Source organism: Homarus americanus, unplaced genomic scaffold (assembly GCF_018991925.1).
Source record: "Homarus americanus isolate GMGI-L3 unplaced genomic scaffold, GMGI_Hamer_2.0 scaffold25483, whole genome shotgun sequence".
NCBI lineage: Eukaryota > Metazoa > Arthropoda > Malacostraca > Decapoda > Nephropidae > Homarus > Homarus americanus.
Genome location: NW_024726235.1, coordinates 6,980,666 through 7,007,387, shown reverse-complemented (window position 1 = coordinate 7,007,387; position 26,722 = coordinate 6,980,666). Strand labels below are relative to the sequence as shown.

Below are 26,722 nucleotides of genomic sequence, written 5' to 3'. Positions count from 1 at the left end.
ATTTGGAAATATAAGAGACCCAAAATAAAAATCGAATTTAATTGGGCCAAACATACCTCGAATTAAACCACAAATCATTTTAATTGGTTCTCCCCCAAAACGCTAATGATTGGCCACGTGACGCGTAAAGGAACTCATGCACGTGGTGATTTATGAAGGAGACAGGCAGTGTGGGAGGTGAGGTAGGCGATAATGGCGGAAGATTAATGGAAGAAAATAGAGAAATTTTTGGATGAGCTATCTCCGTTATAATACATTTGCGACGGTAATGTAATAGAAGAAAATTATCTTATAATTAGACATCTTATTCGAATATGATGATAGACACGGGGTAGGAATGTCGGGTGCGAAAAGACAATAATACCGAGATTTTGAACATCTATTTGTTTATTTATTTAGTTATTTATCTATATTTATTATTTTTTACGTGTGTTATAGTGTAGAGGTGACGCTGAAGGGGACCAGCACCAGGACTTTGTGAGAATCGGGGAGTAGGGGAAGGGAGGATGTGTTCAGGTGCTCCCACGACTGTATAGGAATAACAAGACAATACAAGAATAAGATACTTTGTCCCGGTAAGGGGGTGAAGGGGAGAACAAGAAAAGACAGTAAAGTATAAAAGGTATAAAAAAGACTGTACAGTAAAAGTGAGAGGCAGGGCGAGGCTCAGATTGCTGTTCCTATTGTTAACCAGGGAAGGATAGATATGATCAAGGAAGCACACTGGCGCCATCTGCTCCTCTGTGATCCAACTTACTCACGCTCGAGTAAACAAGGGAATGGGGAGTATAAAGTAGGGATACTTTCCGCCGTTTTTTAGCAGTTTTTCCACAACATCCCAGCGTCGATTCACTTGTCCACGATCCTCTAGCAGCCAGACGGACGAGTGCAAGGTACCTTGGACGAGTGGGCCTCCCTGGAGAGCAAGGAATATATAGAGAGGAACTATTTCTTCTATACATTCCCAGTTGATCCCTAGTAATGAAGAAACTCCCCTGCAGATGTCTCTCCCATCAGTAGCGCGTCGTCTGTTTGTTAACGTTCGTCACTCTTTTACTTTTACTTTTTTTTCTCCCGTTTCACTTAACTTTTCCACCCAGCTTGACTGCAGTTGTCAACTGTCACAAATTTAAAGTTTATCTCCCCAATCGTAGTCGGAGTGTTAGTAAGCTGTATGCTGTCTTAAATTAAAAGAAATTATAGTGTGTGTGATTCTCATCAGAACATTCAAACATGTAATGTATTTCGGCCTTATCCACCCTGAATTATATATATTTTCAAAACTGAAAGCTGAAACTTAGTCTTTATTACTGCTTTCTAATTTTTTGTGGATATCATAAAGATTGGATTACCTGCCCGCTTGCTTTTGATGTTTTCTTAACTTATATTTATCTACCACCTAAGTCCCTTATTTAGAATTATTTCATGTACTGTACAACATGGTATAGCTTCTTTTATTTAAGAAACATCCTTGTTCGTGAATATATATATATATATATATATATATATATATATATATATATATATATATATATATATATATATTTTGGTGTATCTGATAACAACGCCTTGCTTTCTCTATTCAAGACATCTTCAGAGGTACCGTTGTTTTTTTTATATATATATATATATATATATATATATATATATATATATATATATATATATATATATATATATATATATGTTTATTTATGCAACGGCCGCTAAGAATAGAAAATGTATATGGCTCATGACAGGAGTTTACGCTAAAGACAAGCTCGTTCTCTAGACAACAACACGTTTTCTATGATGAACGTAAATATTTATGTCAAAATTAATTCAAGAGATGGCGCAGTTGTCAGGGCTGAACGTTAATTGAATGTAGTACAAGTTCTCTATATATTCCTTCCTTGGTATAACACACCATTGTGACGTCACTAGCAAGCCATATGCCTGAGTGAGCCTTAAAGGAAGGTCGTTCCGTGACTGGCTGTGGTGATTAAATTTTTAGTATATTTTTATTAGTTATTTAAACACAATCTTATTTCGCTACTGTCCTTTGTGGTGAGTAAATTGTTGGTATTTTTATTTTCATAATTAAGTTACATGTGATGTTAGAGAGTTGGTTACTGAGTTTTATTCCGTCATGAAATGGAAATTTAGGTGAAGATGTTTTATGAAAGGGTAATTGCAAAGATAAACAACGTCATTTTATATATTATGCTGCCTTGGTATTAGTGTAGTTTATATTGGTGTTTGTAGTAGGAAATAATTCGTTGCCGTCGGCGTAGCTAGAGTGTGTGCCGCCAGAGCTATATGATTCTGCCCCTCCATGACCATACAAAAAAATACAAATTGCACAGTGACTCACCTAACCTAACCCAACCAATAATTAACCACAGAGAAGAACAGTATATTTTACCCTCAACTATTTAATTATGTCCGTAACTTTTGAAAGCCCTTACTGTTGTCAGACAAAAGCCACCCCGATCAAAGTAGGGGGCTTTTGTCTGGGTGGCTTTTGTCAGTGTGGCTTTTGTCGGGGGGGCTTTTGTCAGGGTGGCTTTTGTCTGGGTGGCTTTTGTCAGTGTGGCTTTTGTCAGTGTGGCTTTTGTCTGGGTGGCTTTTGTCAGTGTGGCTTTTGTCAGTGTGGCTTTTGTCGGGGGGGCTTTTGTCAGTGTGGCTTTTGTCTGGGTGGCTTTTGTCTGGGTAGCTTTTTGTCTGGGTGGCTTTTTGTCGGGGGGCTTTTGTCAGTGTGGCTTTTGTCAGTGGCTTTTGTCTGGGTGGCTTTTTGTCAGTGGCTTTTGTCAGTGTGGCTTTTGTCGGGGGGCTTTAGTCTGGGTGGCTTTCGTCTGGGGGGCTTTTGTCTGGGTGGCTTTTGTCTGGGTGGCTTTCGTCTGGGGGGCTTTTGTCTGGGTGGCTTTTGTCAGGGGGGCTTTTGTCTGTACCCCAGTGAGGATAGTGTCTTAGTATAAAATCGCAATGCTGTGAAACAAAATCTTAATATTTAATCTCAGTACCGCAGCAAGTCACATCAATATTTTTTAACCAATACTTTAATATTTCTTACCTTATAGTATTATGTCTTCCAACGAAGTAAATAACTGGATCGAAAACACAAGAGAACTTAAAAGTCGTCTAGCCTCCCCTCGTCTTGTAACGATGGAGACTTGTGCAGAACTGAAGTGAATTGCTTGTAACTGGTGGATTGGTCGGCTGTACATGAACTGTTATGACCCGAGACTGCATGGTTTTGCAGCTACTGGAGACGTTAATCCTTCCCTTTGTATCGGCGGCAAGTTAATCCTCGTCGTGTCTGACCTAACACCTGACCCACACCACATGAGCTCACTGGCGTACTTGTTTGAAGTTGTTTCCTTAATCCTCAACAGGTTACAGGTTGTGTGTGTGGCGGGGGGCCTCATAGCAAGGGTGTAGCTCATGACGTGGCCGTGATGATGTGGGTCAGGTGTTAGGTCAGACACGACAAGGATTAACTTGCCGCCGATACAAAGGGATGGATTAACGTCTCCAGTAGCTGCAGATATGGGTGATGAGCAGACCCAAAAGTGCCGCCCCCCAAAAGTGCCGCCCGGGGTGGCAAGACCGCCCCCAAAGTGCCGCCCGGAACCAGACCCCCAGTGTCGCGGGGCGGACCGCCGCCGCCCCCCAAAAGTGCCGCCCGGGGCGGGTCCCCCCCCCTAGCTACGCTAGTGGATTTGGTGAATTGACAAAAATTAATAGCACCCATGCAGCCGTATCATATCACGTTCAGAAAATGCCTCAAATTTCAACATATCATAGTGAGTTCTTTGTTTAATATAACGGGAGCTGAGTGAAGGTTTATACCAGAAATAATTTATGGAATTGAACCAAAATTTCTGGAGATAATATTTATATGATACCGAACACGAAAATGGAAGTGAGAATGCACAGAACCTATTAGAACCTGACCTAACCTTACCTCCCTTTCAAACCTGCGCATTGTCGTTTAAATTTCCGGTAATACTGCAGCAGGCGGGTAACACCAGGAGTTGTTCGGTTATGTGCATGTTTTTTTTTTCCATAGAAGATCTTTGGATGATAGTAAGCAATAAAACCATTCAAGAACTTTCTATGGTGTTACTATAGTGTGCCGTCTACACAGGTATCTCTAGTCTAATCTTACCCAACCTAACATTGACCTAATATAACCCGATCAAACCAAACCTAACCCATCCCGACTCAACACGACCCAACCCGACCTGTTCTAACCCTACCTAACCTAACTTAGCCTAAACATCTTGTAACCTGTATGTGATAGTTACATAAAATAAATAGATGAACCATGTTTCATATCCGATCGATGATTTTTTTTAAGTTATACTGTGCACGTGAAGGAGTCAAAAGGCTTGTGTCATTCTCAGCTTTAGGTTTTTTTTATCAAATTATGAGACTCACAGAGATAACACCTCGCTCAGTGGGTAATGGGATGGTTGGGTCACAATGATAGCGTGACTCGCTCACACCAGTGTGTCTCACCCCCACGGTGCCACCAACCGTGAAATTACTGACGTCACACATTGCTGACTCATTTCACAGATCGGTAGCTTTGACTGACGCTGGAAGCTGACACTCAGAAGATGCCCAATGGGTTAATGTGTAATTCATGGCTACAATACTTTTGAGTCTGTGGCTGTGTATGTGCGTGTCTTCTTTACATATAACACACACATACACACAGGTGCTAAGTACAGTTTAATCTCTCCAATAGCTTTTGGAAACCGATAAAAAACTGACAGTTATGCACTATCTCAACTACAAGTTTATCCATGAATAAATAATCAACCTATCTTCACTATTCTCGCCACAATAGCAGAGAATCTTAGGAGACGACTGCAACTATCGCGTCTTGATTTCCTTCCATCTCCCAGATCAAAAGACCCAGTTAGAGTAACAAGGGGTGCGGGCCGTGATCCGCGCCGCCCTTGTTAACAGGGAACAGTGGCACCTCATAACCCACTCTGATCCTCACCCCTCGACCTTATTACTATATGGCAAAATATGTTTGTGGGAGGTACAACGGCTCCTCCAAGACTCATGACCTAGATTCTCAAAAATTATATATATATATATATATATATATATATATATATATATATATATATATATATATATATATATATATATATATATATATATATATATATATATATATATATATATATATATATATATATATATTTTTTTTTTTTTTTTTTTTTTTTTACCTATCACAGGTCACTGACCCACATCGGGGCCTGGGGGGCGAAAATGTAGTAGTAATAATAATAATAATAATGATGATGATGATGATGATGATGATGAAATTTATGATAAAAAAACAAAAATAAAATAATGATAAAAAAACAAAAATAAAATAATGATAATAATACAGTAACTGTAATAATAATAATAATAATTTTAATAATAAAGAACTATAAATACAAAAATGAAGAAAAAGATCAAAAGTTTTTCAAGGTACAGTATTGTTAAACTAGTAGTTTATTAAGTAATCAAGGTCAACATAATGTATTGCAAACATTATGAAACGTTTATATATATATATATTATATATATATATATATATATATATATATATATATATATATATATATATATATATATATATATATATATATATATATATATATATATATCGGTACTTAACTGGTTAGACAGTTTGGTATATTTTCATAATTTCGTCTGGATAATGAATTTCTTTTCATATTAATAATTTCACACATACTGTGGGTTTATTTTTTTCTATTGGCTATTTACATTTGGATTATACTCTGTATTACTGAACTCTTAAAACAGTTTATCTTATTAATTCCCAGTAACAAGACGAATACAAAAGAAAAACAAAAATATAAATTAAGTTCTATATTTCTGCCATAGGTGGCTTGGAAAATGCTGATCCAGAGTTCAGTGTCAACTGTTGTAATTTTTGTAATTTATTCTGTAATTATTTTTTTTTAATTTGTTTTATATTTGCATACAACGCATAAGCATTTACTACTGGTGATTCGCCCTCAGATAATAAAAACTAACTCATAAACTAGTTATCACATTAACCTTCAACTTTAATACGAAAGATAATTTGACCAAACAAAAATTGCAGTAGCCATAGAACCAGTAATAGTTACAAGTCTGAGGAGCCAGTAACAGCTATGACTAGTTTACCAATGACAATAAGGTAATTTTTTTTTATTTGACAACCCTAAATTATTAGTGTATTATATTTTAGAACATGCAATAAACCTAAAAACCAAAATAAAAAATAAATAAAAAATAATAAATCAAAATCAGTAGTAATAAAGTTTGATCATTATAAAGAACATTTATGATTTTTAGGTTCCTGTTTATTGCACATCCTAAAATATACAATACTGTAGTAATCATTCGGGGTTCTCGAACAAAAAAAAATTTTTTTTCCTTAAGAGCATCCCACGAGGATCACTGCCGTGTCTCATCTATATTGTCAACAAAGTGTATCTAACTGTAGCTGGGGACATGAAGGCAGTCGTGTAGTGCCAACCACATTGCCTCCTTGAGTACTGTACAATGTAGTAGCATTCAGTGTGTTGCATGTATACAGTATTCATACTGTCCCTAACAAGATCTCAAGCCTATGGGACCTACTTTACATTTTCAGCACTGCACTGTAATAAGGAAATCTTTTACTGTATTCAACATTTTTGTTTAGCAGTCACATTACTGTAGTTCCATTCTGTATGTCCCATTCTCCTGCATACTGCATTGTAAAAAATTATCAACAATTGTTTAAGTGAATAAACACATATGCTAATATCCTTATACTGTACGGCTTATATATTGCTAACCTTAAGATCAGAAAACACAGTGCAAGTGTAATTTTTCCTCTCCATTGCATAGATTATTTATATCTCAAAAATGGAAAACAGTTATAGGCAATATGCATTCAGTAACAGAGGCCATAATATTTATCAAAGCATAAGACACCAATATACTGTATCAATATTTTCATGGTAGGATAATCCCAAACAGTGAAGAACTTTTCCTATTTTATATATTGCCAAAGTAACACCACAATACCATTTAATAACCATTCTGCATGTACTCTTATAAAACAGTTGCATTACATCATTCAAATGAGTCTGACTTTGTGAAGCCTATTTGAGATCATGAATGTAACACTTAACTACTTCACTTTAACTCTTGGATAATGAACATTTTATATAAATTTACAGCAGCATTCTGTCATTTTTTCATCATTTGTACATATATTCATTATGTGATTTTTCTCCCACATAGATTCTACTTTTCTTAATTTCTACTTCATGTAAGTTTATAGAGAATCTCCCAAATTATTAAAAAAAATTCATATTTTTTGGATATCACTCCGATCCCAGCTCACCAACACCTACAGTATTTTGTCAGCAATATTATAACCAATATTTTTTGTTACCATTATTTCTTACTGTGCAAATTCTGGCAAGCCAAAATTATACTGTTAATTTCTCCAGCTGGATAATTTTATACATCTGCAAATTATGATGCCAATCAGGTATATACTCATCTTGAAGAAAAATATCATTTAATGCATCCATAGTGTCAGATTGTCTTAGTCATACTGCACCCTTTACAGTTTTCTCTCTACTAAATCAAATACATTACATTCCATGGTACAGTATATGAACTTCCTCTTATGACTGCATTCACTTTAGTGTCCTTAAAAAAAATTAAAGCACACTTATATTTACAAAATGAATAAAGATCATATAATGCACAATATACCTGCTGGTATACTTCTCAGTCATGTTTGACATATATGTACTAACAGACACTATCACACAGTCCAAGAAAAATGTAAGTACCCAATAGGCAACATCTACCAGAACAAATTCACTTCTATATATAGTATAAACTTTCCTTCACTGTCATATATAATTGGGTAATTAGTATGGAGAGCTGCCATCGGGTATTTACGGCAAACCCATATAAGTGTGGAAAATGACCATAAAACGTTGATGATGATGAGTATAAAACTTCTTTTACTGTCAGATTAAATGTTTGATCAATATATGAATGAAATCTTGTGGTCTATAAATTTCTTGGTGTGGAAACTTCTCAGTCAACAATCAATCAGAACCTTTCAAAAGTCCAAACCCAGGAAACAGACCCAGTTATACAGAGGAAACATGTCCATTAAAAGATTCACACACACAGTCAATAAAAGTGTTTCAGAGAAAATGTCTTCGGGTATTCTTAGGTCATGTCTAAACAAATAGCATCCATCACAAAATTCATATAGGAGATAAAATATTTACAGGTTCTTATGTAAGTCACACACATGAATAGCTAACACACACAACAAAAAATAATGGCAGTAAACCCTTAGTTGAATTACCATCGATATTTTAGTATCTCTAGGAAGGATAACAGTACATGTACAGTATAAATAAAATACCCCACTACAGGAATAACTCCTATTTCATATTTACATAAATAATATGTATACATGTTCTTCCCAAATCTTTAATGCATCAAGGAAAAATAATAATACAAATCACTTTAAACATTACCTAATTTATACTTGTAATATAAATTTCCCACTCATATCAGTTCACTGCTGGGTGAGGCCTTCCTTAGTGCTGAGAGTTCTTCAATGAAATGGCATAAAGGATAACTCCATCCATGGCTCATTGTCTACCTGGTACTGATCATTTTTCTTTACAAAAATTCCTTCTTCCTATATTCAGCATGGGATTCAACATTCAGATCCATTTCCAAAAATTTTTGGCCATCACTGTATCTGCATCTCAGCAACAATACTTGAGCCATTACTGGTATCTTAAAGAATAATTTACACTGGTTTGACTATAAAACTGGAGAAAGGTATGGCATCTGCTTGCACTTAGAAATGGGAATGTGAGAAAAGAATACAGACTGGCAATGACAGTACAGCACACACAAGGAAGAAAGGGCAAGTTTAAAGCTAGAAAAGAGGATTAAGTTATAGAAATAATAAAATATAAACGGAAAATAACAATATTAAAAGCATAAAATGAGATTGACTTAGTGTCACTAACACATGTTAAAATAAATCTCTTATTTAAAATGCTCCATCAACAACTATGCACATTGAAATTAAAACAATAAAAGAGACATTATATGAATGATGACCTGCAGTGCAGCTGTTCACATGGCAGCCAATAAAAGTTACAGTAAAGCCATTAGGTACACAAATACAATCATGCACATCATCCACTACATGGCTGTGAATTAATTTATGCTTTCAATACAGTATTTAGAAGAGAATATTGGAAATTTCTTATTTTCAGTGTGAAATTTTTAGTTTACTGTATATTAAAATTATTTTTTAAACGCTGTTGGAAGACCAGCTAGTTTTATGGTAAACTTGTGCAAGTTACTATAAACAATACCTCTACTGTACATTTCAAATACAAGTACAGTATTGTATAAACCAAATTGGGTGAGGTGTTACCAAAAACTTAATTGTTTAAAACATACATGTACAATGGTTCAATTATGACAGGTAATCATACTGTACACTTCATGTACTGTTCCAACAAATTAAAAATTGTACCACACTATTGGTCCCATGATTTGGTAGATTCATGAGTATTTGTGTTGTAACGTAAATATTAACCAAATTTGATGAAATACACAGTAGACCAGTTCATTCATAGCCCAATAGAGCATTACAATGGATGACACAATCACCATATTTCCTACAAGTGGTTCTTTTCTTAAAAATATAATTTCACACAGCATATTAACTTTTCTTATCTTCTCACCATTAATACTACTACTCTTACACCTACTTTTCTGTCTTTCTCAGTGTATCATTAGTTTAGTTTCACCCTTGTGTATACCCGATAACAACCTTCATTCTCATTTCTTCAAGTGCCAGTAGTTGAGTTTCATATTATAGTTTAATAACTTTGTTCTTCATTTAGTGCTTCCATTATTTGTCTGTTCAAAGTTTGCGGTGTGGAAATGACAACTAACTAATCTTAAGGAAAGTCCTCCATGAGCTGTTGCTCCTTCAATGTGGGATACAGAATTAATTACATAAAGTGAGAGGTAGATTCCTGTTCAGTCTAAAAAAGAAAAACTTCCTTAGACAAGAAGATATATACTGTGTGTATATATACTATATATATTCACTTAAGATGACAGTTGTCAGTATCATTACCAGAGGTACAATGATAAAAGGAAACCTCAAAGGTTAAAATAACATCAATACAAAATCCTGCTGTGGGTATCATTTATTCTACTTCAAAAGACTATTTCAAAGGCAAAGTCAACCCATAAATACTCAGCTTATTAAAATAATTTTCTACTACCAGATATTCTCCTAATCAGCAAATAACAAACATAAACAACAGATTCAGGACACATTATACCAACAATATACAGTACAGTACAATATTTGCATCATAACTTAACACCACCTTGGGTGTACAATTAACATCTCTTATGCCAGCTGTTCTTGTTCTGTAGTGGGCTAGTGGCAATACTCTACTTCAATTTTTATGCTTAACACAGAACCATTTATAATTAAGCACTGAAAATATTTACAAAAATTTTAACTTATTACCAACAGATATACAAACGGTAACAACAGGACAGCAACATCCATTATGTACACAATTAGCTGTAACTCAAATATAATTTTGGTAACTAAAACACTGATGCATCAACCCACTTATTTATAAAATGGCTCAAACGAGTACTTACCCATATAAGTCATTGAGAAATTTGCCACCTTTCAAAACACGACTATTAAAAGCTCTTAAAGACTTGCTAAGCTTAGTACATACCAGCAATGACTGTATCACATCACTATACTGTACACATTATTATCATTGTTTTAAATGTATATACACACAGTTTCACCACAAACTATTAAAGGTTCTTGAATATTCACAAATGCCTGATACTTTCTTAACACATACAACATTGACACCTGGGAGGACTTGAAGTTTATGTTAAAGATGTGGCACAAGAGAAACTCCACTCCTCTTGAATTTATACATTTTGACCAGTTCATTTATTATATGTGCTGTTTACACTTTCCTTTCAATCAAAGGGATAAATGTTACTTCCAAGCTTGCCTGAGTGCTTTTTTCTGAGCTAACTTCCTTGTGATTAGAGCAGCAGCAACTAGTGCCAGAAGAGCCCCACCTATCAGGTAGTGGTCGAAATCATCTTTTAATACATCAAACATCTTGCTTGGGAAAACGCGGGTGTAGAACAAGTCTGCAATAAAAAATACAAATCCTCAAATTTGGCATTCAAAATATTACTTTCATATTTAGCCCCCTCCCCTCCTGGTATGTATATGATACTCTGATGTAACCTTCACACTCTATTCCAAGATTTCACTTATATTTCAATTCCAATAGTCATTTTTTTTTATTTCATATCAAATTATACCTTTTTTTCATAGCCAACTCATCTACTCAAGACACTTCACCAACTTGCTATCCTTTAATCTACTCATTCTACTTATACCTATAACCTTTATTTCTTATTGTTTTTCCTGCCTCCTAAATTTTTATACAAATGAATCTTTCCACTCTCATAATTAATTGCAACTTGTTAGAAATTATATTGGCCCATGAAGTAGCAAAAGTAAAGGGTCAGAAACTAATATAAAGATGTTACCTTTCATAGAGAAAGATGCCAAACAGCACACTCACCTAGGCCACAGACAAGGACCAAGCATGCAGATTCCAATCCAGTAGGTGCAGTATGGATAGCTGAGATACGAGGGAGGGTATGATTGTAGGTAATCATCTCATGAGGTGAAATTCGTAGTTCTGGCATGTATGGCATGAGACCCTCTTCACGTGGACCACCAGTCATGGGACGGCGGGGATCAAGTAACCATTTTGACATCTGGAGAAAAGTAATTTGTGATTTCAATTTAGTAATGATAAACAATCACCTGTGAACTTACGACTGTCTGAAAATGGTGCACTGGAAAGGACAATGGAATAAGATACACAAAGTGAAAAACTGTCAGTTATTGGATTATAATGAGAAACCAACCTCATTTATTCTAAAGTTAGAGACTAGAAAAGGAATACTAACAGGCAAGTCCTCCTGAAGCTTGGATACAGAGGAACAAAGATTATGAATAATTTTTTTGAGAATGAGAAATTACAATTAATTTAATAAAAGGAATTATCTATGAATTGTGATATACTCTTTTAAATACTCAAATAGAAGGTAATTTAACTGTAATACCAAATCTATGACATCGGCATAGAAACACTATACAGTACTGTACACATACCTGTATAACATTTCCAGACTGCAGAGCAAACAAAATAAACTTGGTTGTGATGCCCTTCTCTGTTGTCGTATGTGCTGTAGCCTGTACCCCAATTGGCAAAATATAAGCCTGACGCTCTAAGATTGGTGGAGTTGCTCGACCTCCAAATGATGAAAAAGCTGTAGCATTAACTTGACTTAAGCCTTCAAAAAGCTCCAAAGAAGTTACCTGCAAAAAATAAAGGAAAAAATATAATTTACATAGGAATTTTTTTCATGACCAAGGCAGATTACAATGCGAGTCTTCTGTAATCATCAATGCATTTTTTACACACAATACTCAAAAGCACTTTAGTGGAACAATGCTATATAACTAAGCTCTAGTTCCAATCCCCAACCAGTTAACCTGTTCCCATGCCTATCAACACAAATACTGCGCATAAAAATAATACTGCTTACCTCAAAACGTCTGTATTTATCATTGAAACAGGTATATACAACCCAGTTTTCTGAATGAATAATATGAATTGGTCCTGACACTTTCTTGTGGGAGACAGACTCAATGACTGCACCAGTGACTGTATCCACCAAATACAAAGTCAATGTGTCTGTAAATACATAAACAAATGTATCATCAGTCAATATCATAAGCCCCAAACAGCACCCATAAATCAAAACAAATGTTGGTGATGAAATAAGTTAAGTCTTCAAAGCCTCTGAGTTACCACTAAGTAAAGTTTTGCATGAGATAATATACAATGGGGCATAACAATATACTGCACTTACTAAATTTCTACACTAAGAACTTCTTCAAATCATACACCAGCTGCATTACATTATTCATAGTTCTGGATATTTTCATCTCATACATTTTGTTTTGAAACGTAAATAAGCAAAAATTTACACAGTTAACAAATATAAATAGTACATTTATCTGCAACTACAAGACTTTCAAGTATTTCACTTACTTTTGTTAACATGGTCATAACCTTGAGTGGTGACAACAGCCAGGTTGGGATTGACATATTTGTAGAGCACAGAGCGGTCAGCCAAAACTCTTCCAGGGGAATGTACCTTCTCTGAGGCAAGTTTTCCATACACACCTGTAATTGGTCCACCTCCTAAAGAGACTGTCCACACTTCTGTAAGGGTTAGTGCCTGTAATGATATCAAATAATTATTTCAAACAGACTATGTTTCAAAAAATAAAATCCAATAATAATAAACTAATAAAGAACACACAAAATGTTCAATATTAGATACATTTTGTCAGAATCCTACATTTTAAAACTAGTAAGCTTATGACAGTGTTTAAAACCCATTGATAACAACACAAGGGTTAATATACAATATGCCCTGACAATTCGTGGACCTTGATTATTCGCGGACAACACCCTGGATGTACCCAAGGATGTCTAAGGGTAGTTTTAAAGTTGCTGGCATTTTCGCGGCCAGGACAGGGAGCCATTCGTTCTATAGACAGTAATTTCTTTTACCTGTAGTGTGTGTGTGTGTGTGTGTGTGTGTGTGTGTGTGTGTGTGTGCATGTGTGCGTGTAGACACACACACACACACACATATACTGTACATACGTGGCCATTTTGAGAACCTAAACCCCGCAAATTTTAAGGGCATGTTGTATACTCATACATGTGTGCAGTGCAGATAGATTTTGATAAATATGTTGACATCTGATTAGCATAGCATAATGTCATCCCAGCCATTCTTATACATATGCTCACTGTAAATAAATCATATCTATTCTACTAAGACACAAAACCACCTAAATACTTACCCCTGGTTGAGAAAATCTTAAAGAGTATCCTGTAAGGACACTACTACCAGGTCGAGTCAAATGAAGGAAGATGGTGTCTTTGTGCTCTAATACAACTTTTTCTCCACTGGATGGGAACATGTGGGGGATGAGTGCTGTGTCCACCAACATCAAAGGCTGGAAATACAAACATTACAAAATCTGTTACCCAAAACTCCACAAAGAATACAGTCAGTCAGATGAGACATAAGAGGCATAGCTATAACTGTCTCCAGGTCACCCTAAGAGCAACTACACCTCCTGACTCACATTAAAGATACATTAAAATGGAACTATTTTTTCACTACAATTTAATTTATATAAATTATATGACAAATCACAAAAGCATATTAATATAATTTTCATGGGATTCTTCACCTATGATAAAAATCATTAGCCTTGCTTAAATCACTGCAGACCATAAACTGTACTAACAGTAGCTTTACTGAATGATAAAAATTACACCTAGAGTTTCTCTGAAATTGGACACTACATAAATATTTATTTACCCTTTATTAAGCAGACAACATCAACATCATGTTTAACAGTCTGTGAACCTCTGAAATTTCTTATCTTCTCTCAATCCTGTATACTTGTCAACAAATACCAGTTATAAAAAATTTATGTCATCTACAACTCACACTCAACACAAATATGTCTAACAAATATTTATCATTCCCACTGCAGTTTCTCACGTCATTTACTAAGTCGTTATAATTCCCTAGTACTGCAGTTCCAAACTACTTTTATAGCCCTAAACTTCCTTCATACACAATATTTTGTGTCAGATACTTCATTGCCTACTGCTACTAACCTTGAGGTACTGTTCATCGGCATGATGCATAGGTAATGCTTGAGTAAGTTGGTAGCCCAGAGGGATGACTCCTCCCCTATCTCCAATTGCTGTGCCAGAGATGGGATTAAACACAACAAGAAGGCCTTCACCTGTCACCTGCAATGAAAATGTTAGTCACAAAAAATATTCTAAAGAAATTAACATGCCTACAGTATTAATGTACTGTACTGCATACACACATTTTGAGATTTCTTAAAACAGCCCAAACTACAAAGCAAATAAAATTTATTTATTAATATAGATAATCATTTTTTTTATCCTCAATTAAAAAAAGGGAAATTATCTTTAAACACCGCAAACCAGATAAACATTTGTATTAGCTAAAACTCATACAGCAACAAAGGAGGAGTTAACATACCCTGTGTCTCCCAACCACAACACACTGTGGGTGGAGAGGAAAATGTGCTGAAGTGCGCTGGGAATAGAGTAACAGCTTGTTGCCTTGAAGAGGAGCCAGATGAGCCACATATATGCTCCACACCACATCCCCATTCCAGCTGTCAACACCCAGGATCTGAAAGAATTATTTTTACTTAATTTTCACCAACCACTAAAATCAAAACCCAAAATGATTCCTAACCATTGTTCACCTCATTTGCATAATCACTCCCCATTCTACTATTTAATTTCATCTTGCTGATCTTAACTGAATTATGAAATAAGTGTTTAGGGAAGATTATACAGGCATTATTCTGCTCCTGCAGTTAGTGAATGGGGTAACTAAATAAAAATATTGTAAGATGAATGGGGCAATAAATAAATATACTATACAGATGTGTGAGAAGTGATGAATATTATAGAGGCATACAAGACTCACCTTCCCACTGCCTGTAGCCACCACAAGCAACTTCCTGAGGTTCAGTTCATCCCGTTTCAGGGCATGAAGGGCTGCCTCAAAGGAGTCTGTACTTCCAACCAATGAGCTGAACCAGTGAGCAATCTGAGTGCACTGGGTCCTGACACGGTGCACGAGGCTGCCAACCAAGCCTGCGAAATAACACGATTCATTAGGTCTAAAACCCGAGAACCCGTTATGTATTTCCGAGTCATTCATTCAATATTTGTTTCTTGTTTGGAATAAAAAAAATTTAGATATGTTCAGCAGTTAAAACACTCATCCAAAGATCTGCTTGAGGTAAAAAGGTGCATTAATCTCCACAGAATGTATTACTGTATAATATAATTTCTCTTATAAAGAATACATAAAATTTAATGTTTATTCATACTTTCATACAATTTCCCTAAAAAAGCTACAAACTACATACTCTGTTGTTGAGCTACTAACACAACTGTCACATAACCCAATAATTTTATTTGCTGTACACAATAGCACCAACTGGGATTATTGTACAACACTAACTTAATACTGTATCAAGTTACGGTAATCAACTACACTATGACACAACAGTAACTTCTATCCAAAATAATGCCATACAGTATTTTTTTTAACAACTGCTGCTCCATCACTCTCACCACCTCAATCAACTTTGTGGTTCAACAGGAGTTTCAATCCAGATGTGGAATTCAAGTGTCAGTGCCAGTGTCCTCGCCTCCACTAATCCTAACTAAATACTTGTCCAACATTCTCAAATATTTTTTACACTTTTTATAAACTGTGTTAATAATAAAGCAATACAGTACAGTATTTAGATAAGAATACTGTATAATAAAATAATTAAAATAACAAGAGAGGAAGACGGAGAAAAAAAAAGAAGCCAGTTTGAGAGGCAAGAAAATGGAGGTCAGGTGTTTCAGATATCCCCCAGGGGTGGATTAGGTAGGAAAAGAAATGACAAGTGAAATGAATCAAAGAGTAGTGCTGTAGTAGAAAGTATGACAGTACAGTAATAGAGAATTGATATATGTACAGAGAGAGAGGGAGAGGATGGTGTGAAAAGAAACAAAGTTAAGGGACAAAGAGCAAAATCACTGAATCTACATTACTATATACTGTAGGTGTGAAGCATGGCCTTTGGATGCATGATGTGAATTACAAAGAGAGGTGAAAGGAGAGACGATACACTGTGTGATCATAGAAAACATGGTAAAAGAGATAAAGTGAGAAACAGATCATGTGACAAAGAAGTTGTAAAGAGAAAGTAAGGAACCAGTCACTAAGGAAACAAATAACTTCTAGATTGTATTTTGTCTAATAATGATAAACAGGACGGTGTAGCCCCATCCTACACGTGAAGGTATGATAAACAGGACGGTGTAGCCCCATCCTACACGTGAAGGTATGATAAACAGGACGGTGTAGCCCCATCCTACACGTGAAGGTATGATAAACAGGACGGTGTAGCCCCATCCTACACATGAAGGTAGAGTTTCACGTAAGAAAGGATGTGGCTCTTGTAAATAAATAAATAAAATGCATGAGTATAATTACCACAGCAGCTAAATCTAGTTATACTCTACTTATCAAGCCTATTTTGCTGCACATAAAGAAACCAAATTACACAAAAATTTTAAGATGTACAAAATATTGCTTTTTCCAAATACATAAAAAAAAACATATGAACTTACTTGAATTTTCACAAAAAGTTGGTGCAGACACTAGAGAGAATTAATCTTTCAATATGTGCAAAAGTAAAATTTATGTCTACCTGTACAGTATTAATAAAACAGTGAAAACATCATTAAATGCATTTACATAAGAATAACTACGGTATACACCACATTTACACAAGAATAACTATAATGTATACCACATAAAGACTTAAAAATCACATCTTTCAGCAGCCTCTGAGCAAAAGACCAACACACAACCGGGAAGATCAAACATCCTCACATTTGTAATAAAAGGAACAACATTTTATCTTATTCTTAACCGAACAAAGGGATGATAATAATAAAAAAGTGAAAGGTAGTGAGTGGTTGAAGGCAAAATTTACATTATACCTTGTACTGTAATTACTATTTATGAATAATATGCACCAGAGTTGAGAGAGAAAAATAATCATTCCAAGGTGTATGTTGTTTGATTATCTGCTTTGAACTGTTCTGCTAAACCATGGTAAAATAGTTAAGTCCACTTGAAGAAACAGAAGAAAAGTAAGACCTTACCTGTACGAGGCGGCAGTTGCTCGTGGTAATTTATGTTTGCCCCATCCACAGGAAGGTCAACAGCTTCAACTGCAATCACTGATGCTAAAGCTTCTTCTCTTGACCACACAACTCCTTAAAATTTATACAAAAATTAGCTCTTAACCAGCATCTAAATATTCCCTACTCTGACCCCACATGTACAAAAATGGAATGCAAGGAAAATGAACATCAGTTGAACATGGCCACTGTGCCTAAAGCAAACTTCCATGATGATGATGATTAGTTAGTCTCATTAAAAAATTGATAATGACCAATTCAGATAATTTACTGAAAAAAAAAGGAAATAACAAAGACAATGACTTCCTAAATGCTAAGTAGCTAGAATATAAAAATTTCTCAAAATTTACAGTGATAACTTTTACCTGACATACCTGCACTGCTGATAAGGTGAAGAGCATGATCTGAGCAAGTGACAAATGCTCTGAGTGCCATGCCTCCATCTCGTCTCTCAAAGCGATATACAGCAAGTGAGAGGACAGTGCCAGACTGGAATGGCAGCTCCACCACCACACCCTGCTCTCCTAGTTCATTACCGGACTCTAACTCGACCGCTTCAATTGTCACCAGCTGAAAAAATGCATTTGGTTAATTACACATATAAAACAATGCCATTAAAAACTAAAAAGTGAAACATATAATACTGAGGAATATAGTGCCACTACAGCAAAGATTAGCACAACATTAATGACTATTATGAGGTTAAATCTGCAATAAACTTAAAAGCATCAATCATTTGTTGAGTAATATTGTTAAAACTGATAAGTAAACTGCTGGCTGGTTTTAAGGCTCTGCTTACCACACAGATTGTCAATAAGGACTGTGATGTCATTCTTATTTACACATGAATGGTTTTATACTGGCACTGCAGATTTCCACTTTAGTCAATCTTTACAGCTCAACCTCTGAATAGATGAAATACTGCAATCCCTAAGAAATATCAATAAACATTCATGTCTCACCCTTCCTGTTTGGGTTATAGTATACAGCACCCCTTCTGTTATAGAGGATGCCTTGGTTCCAGTCAAATCCTGCACAAAGTGCAATCCATTCTCATGTACATGAACCAGCTTTCTAGCTCCAGCAACCTGTAAAAATAAAAATTTAAGTCCGCAGTACTGCATTAAAACATCTTTACCCCATCAAGAAACTAATGGAATCTACATTGGGTTCTTAGTCATTGAAAAAGAGTACAGTAAAAAAAAAAACATAATTATAAATAATAGGAGCTCTTGCCCTTACGAATTATGAGATTTTACAAAATATACAAAATAGGAGGGGCACCTCCCGAAGGAAAACAAAAACAAAATAACACTACTTTTCTGTTATCTGCCCCATCAAAATTTAAATGTTTCAAAGTAAAATACCATATTTAGGGTTATTAGACATAATAGCTCAAGTACTAGGCAATGATGGAAAATGCTTGTGCAGTCGACCATAGATGTACATTCCACGACTGACCAATGTGAACTGACCATCACTGACATTCATGACATGTACATAACAGTAAGGTACTTGTTTACGCTGAAGCGGGCGGTCACATTCTTTGGCGACATGTGCATCATATAATGTATACAGTGAACCCTCACTTTACGCGGTCAATTGAACCCACGGCGGCCCGCGTAAAGTGAACAACATAACATATGGGATTAATTGAAATAGAGACCGGGCCGATCCCCAAACTCCACTTTTTCAGACACAATACCTACGCTGTAGTAAAAATAACTTCTTAATTTTATGATGGTATGCACGCACAATTAATAATTAAGAGAAATATCAATAATATTAGGTTTTTTAACACTTACATTAGTAGAAAAGATGGCTGGGCACACGGGGATGGGGGGTTGGTTCCGAGGCAGAGGGCAGATTATTGGGCCTCACCTGTATCACTTGTATCAATTGTATCACTATCCACCACAGAGGTTTGCAGGGCCTCTTTGTCAAACCCCTCAAAGTCCATATAAGTCCATATCCTCACTATCATTATCACTATCACTGACTTGGGCCGGCTGTGGTGGGTGGCGGGTGAAGAACTCGGTAATGTTTTGATGACTGGGCGACCTTGTGCGCACCCTGCTCGCGCTGCTCTCTGCGTAAAAGGGTACACACACCGCGGAAAGTGAGCATTCCGTGTTCGGCAGGGTACCGCATAAACATAGAAGCGTGTAAAGTGGGACCGCGTAAAGCGAGGGTTGACTGTATTCGTAAATGTCTCTCATAATCTGAAATTTTACCAAATACTACACTACATATTATTTAGAACTTTTACCAAATATTACAAATACCATGTATTTCGTAACAGCAAATATTATGAATTATGAGTGATTTTGAATTGTGGGGTTTTTAGTGTATGTACATTCTCAAAGTACTGTACAGTACAGTACAGGTGTCCGCAACTTACAAGAGTCCGCCGTTACGAACGGGGTTAAACTTTAAATTTGCAGTACAGTGGTCCCTCAGTTAATTAACACAATTCGTTCCAAAGTCGTTCGCTAACCGAATCCACTGTTTCAATGGGATATTGGGTAATTGGTTCCAGCTCACAGAAAAGTACATACAAAGTAAAAAAAAATGCAGTAAAGTACACTTACTTTGAGGTGTGTATGTAGAAGGTTCCTGGTAGATGATGATGGGAATTAGAAGTGGGGGTGAAGAAGGGAGAAGAGAAGGAAGTGGGGATAGAGGAGAAATCACCTTTCAGGGGACCCATGCTTAATGCAGAAATTTTACCAATACAATTTTAAGTTCACTAAGTGTAATTCAAGATTATTTTATTTAAATCAACACTGCACTGCGCTATACAGTATATTGTATTATCAATATGTTAACTAAATTTCAGAAAGACCAATAAGTTTAATGTAAAAATGCAAAAATATTCAAGACACCAACAAAATCGATGTTCACTCTACTGTCAACAAAGCCAAACTGTCGCCTGGTGGCTGAGTCAAACAGCTGATGGGTGCACAAAAAACTAGTTCCCTGTACTGCATATATTATCAATATGTTAACTAAATTTTAAAATGACTAATAATTTTAATATAAAAAATGCTAAACATATTAAAGAGCACAACTTTCTTGATATTTACTCCACTGGAAACGAATGTAAACATAGAACAGATTACTGAATTGGCAGACTAGCCCATCAACTGATCTGCTGATGCTCACAACAAAACGTGTTTTTTGTAAGGATTTCATTAATCAAAGTTTTATTCATTAACCGAATTGAAGATCCTTATGGGAGGTAATTCGTTAACCGAGATTTCGATAACTGAGGGACCACTGTGTTATATTTACCTGGTGACTTAGATTTTACTTTCATTTACTGTACAGTATTTTGTTATTCTATTTCTTTTTTTGTCTTATATTAAGTGATTTTAGATGTATATAGCACATAGCATGTGTTCCGCGTTATGTACAAATCCAACTTAAGAACATCCTCAGGAATGGAACCCGTTCGTAGCCCGGGGACCCTCTGTACTGTACTGTACAAAATACAAACACTAACATACATCAATTCAGGGGGCTTCATAAAATGTATTTGATATATATATGGTTCATGGTGTGATCAAGGATTTTGACAGCCTAAACCTTTGAAGAGTCTGGGACCCAAGGCTAAAATTTCCTGGAGTCCCAGGCTTCCAGCATAGAAATTCTAGAGTCCTTAAATAAATACAATAAAGTTTATACTCTGCAAATATTCATAAATCCAATTAAAATAAAGTTATGTATGCACTCCAGTGTTATCAAGCATAAAAAAGTAAAGGATATTTATTGATAATACATGTACAGTAATGCCATTCATACCTGGATAATCAAATGGCTCTTAGATCCTGGTATCTTCTGCAGAGCTACTTGGGGGTTAGTGCCAGGATTCTCCAGGAAAACAGAAGCTAGAGGCCGTGATGTAAAGTCCGGTGATGCAGTGGTCAGTGGTAGTGTAAATATTAAGCCTAGAGACAGCTCCACACACACTAGAGTCTTCTCTATGGAAGTACACCTATAAAAAAATACAAGACAAAAGTTAATACTGTACATCAATGTTATTTGTCTGTAATGTAATAATGTTCAAGCATTCCTAGGGATAAACACTGGTCAAAACTACATCACCTTTACTGTACTGGTCAAATTTTAGAAAAAGGGAACCATAAATACATAATACAATACATAAAACCACTAAAAATTAAGAGACCACAGCACAAATATTAATTTACAACTGCAGTTATAAAGCTGGGAAAAGATCTTACTTGGTATCCGCATCCAGCCAAGGTGCTGCTACTGTCCCATGGTCCAGGGCAGCTCCAGATGATCGGTCTAGTGTTGTGACAATAACAGATCCAGCAACCAACTCAGCCAGAACCACCTCATTATCAGTGAGACTTACTGCACGCAGCAATACACTGGAACATTATTCAAAGCCCAGATCATAAACAATGCCATGGTGTACTCAGTTCAAGATACAATCAACTGTTCAAAAGTATTTGCACCATAAGATCATTTCAGGTTAATATGACCAACTTACCCAGCCACTGGGTTATGATCTAACTGGATCTCTTCAATGAGAGCAGCAGAGATGACATCCCAGCTTCGCAACAGATTACCTGCCACAGAAGTCACCTGTGGCCCCTCACTAACCAGAATGTCAATTTTTCCTGAATCTGAAGTCTCCAAAACATGACGCCATGTTATGTCACCTGTCAGATTAAAATAATGGTACAGTAACTCTTAGTGTATAAAATGATTCTTGTAGCTTTTCAAAATAATTCATCAAATACTATAATATTAAAAGCAATAAAAATATAATAAGAGCAGTTACAAATTACTGTACAGTACAGGTACTCCTTGACTTACGACCACCCGGACATAGGACCGCCCCAGTCGTACCAAAAAAATTTTAAATTATGTATTTTCGAGTCCCGACGTTAGTGATTGCACTGTGTACTGACAATTTTTTTTTTGTAATTCCCTTTAAAATGGCTGGCAAGCTTAAAAGTGAGAGTTTTGTGGTTCTGAGAAGAAAAAGAGACACCCATTTTAGATTTTCTATGAATTATTTTCGCAATTTGGACTTACAACCTGGATTTGGGCCCCTAACCCAGTCGTATGTTGGGGATTGCCTGTACTTGATACCACTCCTGCCCCTGCCACAAGTATAAGTATGACAAGGAGACACAGTTACCTCAAGCAAAATTATCCTTCCATTGGCCTTTTGTCAATTATATTTTTATAATTTAGGGAGAAATATAGCGTACAAATAGAGTCAATTTTGGGTATATTATTTTCATATGATACTGTAGTTTCCTGGCAGATCATTTCTCTTGACCAAAACAGAAAAGTATTAACTATATAACATTATTTCCATACCATTCTTAAGTGAAAGTGCAGCTAATACATTCTGGGCAGTAGACACAATGATCCGTCGTGCTGGTGTACTGGATTCATCAAACACAGCATGTTCAACCACACCCACATACTGCTGAACCCTGCAGGCATAACAAGATACAGTATTCTCTCACTTATTCATGGTGATCTGAAACACATTAACAATCATAGAGCATTGAACTCGAGTATAAAACCTCCCACAGTACTGCACCCGTATTTACATAACTGTGTTCCATTACTGAATTACCATAATATTCATAAAGATAATACTGTGATAAATTCATTGATATTCCATGGATTGGCCAGGTTAGGTTGGTACATTTTATTACTATGCATAATTTTGAATTACTATTGTATACATGAAGATTAAACACCCCAATTTATTTCTGATTATTAAACAACATACCTGTAAGGCTAACCTAACCTAAACTGTGTAATTAATCAGAATGAATGCCGGACAAATACGAGAAGTACGGAAAGGTCCATGACAGTTTTATGATGTTAAAAATTTAACACCATTTACCGCTATGCGATGGCTAAGTTCAGTTTTACAATGATAATGGCCTCTGGTGTTTACAAAACCTAATAAATACTGAACAGTACTGTACTTACAAAATTATTTCATAAGACACTGTACTTCTATTAATTTCCTTATCTAAACTATTGTGTATTATGAATTCTAACTGCTTGTGTTACTCTATTTCAGACACTTTGGTAAGCAACAGTGAAAGTTATGGGTCTTTTGCAAATTTTCTCTGTAGTTTGTGTGTTTCTTTTAGTCTTGCCTTGATTTCACTTGTGATATAGGACTTGGAGATAGATGTACTTTTTCACTTAGTCTAGAGGGGGAAGCATTTGTCAAAGCAAGCACTGATAATGCAAGAGAAGTAACAGCAGATTACGTTACAGTTGTCCCATTTAGCATTCATAAAGTTGTTTTCAAACAGGAGCATATTGTTGGCACAGTAGTATTAGATATGACTTGACTAAACCTTTCAGATCTTGTGGCTGTTTTATACATGGCAAAAACTGGGAAGTGATCTGAGATCTTGTTATAAATAATTCCACTTGCAAGATTGTTACGAGTGTTGATAGACACAGTTATTAAGGTGGCACCTCTAAAATAGAAGTAATCTTGTACTTATCAGGCATAAAATCACTCATGCCCTTGCTTACAGTTGGTGATTCTAAGAACTTCCTGAAGAACCAGACACTGCTACATTATATTATTTATCATTTGGAAAATGAACCAAACTTACCTACCTAACCTAACTTAACCTTATCTTACAAAACATATGTTAGATTAGTTAAAAACCTAACAACTGATCTCGGGATCTCAAAACTTTTGTGGGTGTATAACATAAAAAACTGAGAAGTAGCTATATGGTACTATTTAATTTGTGGCCACTCAAAGAATTTGGAGAATTTTTTGGTCACAATCAATAGGTCGTTTGCGAGGGAAATGTCATAGAAAATGTTTAGGATAATTTTCTAAACTATTGATTGCTACCATAAAATTCTCAAAATTCTATGGGTGGCAAAGTGAAATTTTACCTTTTAGATTAGACTAAGAAGGTTACTTTGGTTCATTTTATGATGGTAAATCATATGAAGTAGCAATATTTAGTACTTTGGGAAGTTACGCCAAATGTAATCAAAGGTGTTCAGAATTTTACTCCTGTTAAATAAAAAATTACCAAAACATTATCAAAATCGCTACTGATGGCACAAGAAACAGACCAGCCTGACCTGAGATGTAGGTTCATCACATCTGTGGCCACAAGTAACTTATTCCAATTATCTCGAGTAATTGTTCAATTTCGTTAATTTTTTCCACAGATTTTCTTTGAATGATAGTAATTCTTGTAATAAAAATGATGCAACAATGCACAGAAACTAATAGAAGCTGACCTAACCAACCAAAGAAACCTACCTCAACTTATCTAACTTTCTAGCCACATTAAAACATAATGTACTTATTTTGATATTTGATACCAAAGAAAACATCTCTGTTGAAGCATCATGGTGTAATTTTACATTTTGTTTTGTTTTTGTGACAGCACGCTTGGACCGAGCAGGTTGGTTGTAATCAAACAGAGCACAGACGACAATATGTGCTGATATGACAGAGTTTTTAGAGGAATACTTACAGTAAATAATTAATTTCTTCACATACACAACACAGAGACATCATATTAGTGTCATATGATCAGTTTTCACCGTGTTTTACCCCGCAAATGCCCTCATCCTCTATACCCCGCCCATTACAGGTGATTTTTGATCGTAAATATGTAAAAATCTAAAACAAATTAAAAATATTCATAAAAAGAAAAGTAGTTTTGTTTTTATTTCAATTATCCAAAGAACATGTGGAAAAAATTGAACGCATTCAAACTCCTTCTGGTGCTAGCCATCTGCTACAGTATAACCTTATATCCAAGCAGTGTAACCAATGCTTCACGTTAATCAATATATATCTAAACCAGCGGGAGGATCATTAACTCATTAAATTAAATAACTCATGTCAGCCTCACCACTACCCGGCCTCACCATAACTTACCCTTCCCTTTACAACCATCACACAGAGCCTTGGTCCTTCCTCTCAGGGTGGCCACTTACCAGTCAAACTTCCCTATCTGATCTTCATATAATCCGTGTGTGTTTCCTGTATAAGTAAACCACAATATTAACCCAAACAACACTCGGCTCCCTGCCATGGCTCCTGTCATCTGCACTAGGCACCATCAGGGTTATATTCTCGAGTATATTAAGAATTACTTTTATCTTTCAGCATTTTTATATTGTTTATTTCTTCATGATAATATATATTATTATATAAATATTTTACATAATATTATATTGAATATAATGTGTTCATATATATATTCATAGCGATTTTTAAACAGAACGTAACCTGGATATTGAGGGCAGAGTTACTGAAAGGCAAAAATAACTAAACCACAGTCAAGTTCCCACTAATATTTCTATTTTGAGGATATATTACTAACCTTTGTGTGTACTTTTAAAATTGAAATAGATTTTTCATGTATTCTCTATGGAATCAGATATATAAACGCAATAATCAAAGCATTAATAGAAGTTTTCGGTGTTCAGTGAGAGTTGGGGGAGTTTTCTTAAATACATATTATTCATTAGTTTTTATTTTCAAATAAACTTACGCATTACATATAAATATTTATCAAGTAAATTTAAAATATAATGATTATATTAAAAAAATATTATAATCTAGTCATTCTATCTAGATATCCTAAATTTAT

At 35.5% G+C, this 26,722-nt stretch overlaps 1 protein-coding gene across 1 annotated transcript; it reads right to left on the bottom strand.

Moving 5' to 3' along the window:
* Positions 1–7,034: 7,034 nt before the first annotated feature.
* LOC121865493 (ER membrane protein complex subunit 1-like) lies at positions 7,035–26,182 on the bottom strand. Its single transcript, XM_042364999.1, has 17 exons — positions 26,064–26,182; positions 23,427–23,545; positions 22,585–22,756; positions 22,310–22,462; positions 21,870–22,062; positions 19,028–19,153; positions 18,440–18,635; positions 18,027–18,140; positions 15,778–15,947; positions 15,319–15,474; positions 14,919–15,056; positions 14,087–14,242; positions 13,260–13,449; positions 12,751–12,899; positions 12,314–12,520; positions 11,715–11,913; positions 7,035–11,271 (listed from the first exon to the last, which is right to left on the bottom strand). The coding sequence occupies exons 1-17, from the start codon at positions 26,171–26,173 to the stop codon at positions 11,111–11,113; spliced, it is 2,709 nt and encodes a 902-aa protein (XP_042220933.1). The 5' UTR covers positions 26,174–26,182; the 3' UTR covers positions 7,035–11,110.
* Positions 26,183–26,722: the final 540 nt, after the last annotated feature.

Coding starts and splice junctions, on each gene's coding strand:
- LOC121865493 (XM_042364999.1), bottom strand. CDS start 26,173: ATGACAGGAGCCATGGCAGGGAGCCGAGTGTTGTTTGGGTTAATATTG. Junction 12,521..12,750: donor ATAAATACAGACGTTTTGAG/GTAAGCAGTATT, acceptor TATTTTTTGCAG/GTAACTTCTTTGGAGCTTTT. Junction 11,272..11,714: donor GGTCCTTGTCTGTGGCCTAG/GTGAGTGTGCTG, acceptor TTTTTATTGCAG/ACTTGTTCTACACCCGCGTT.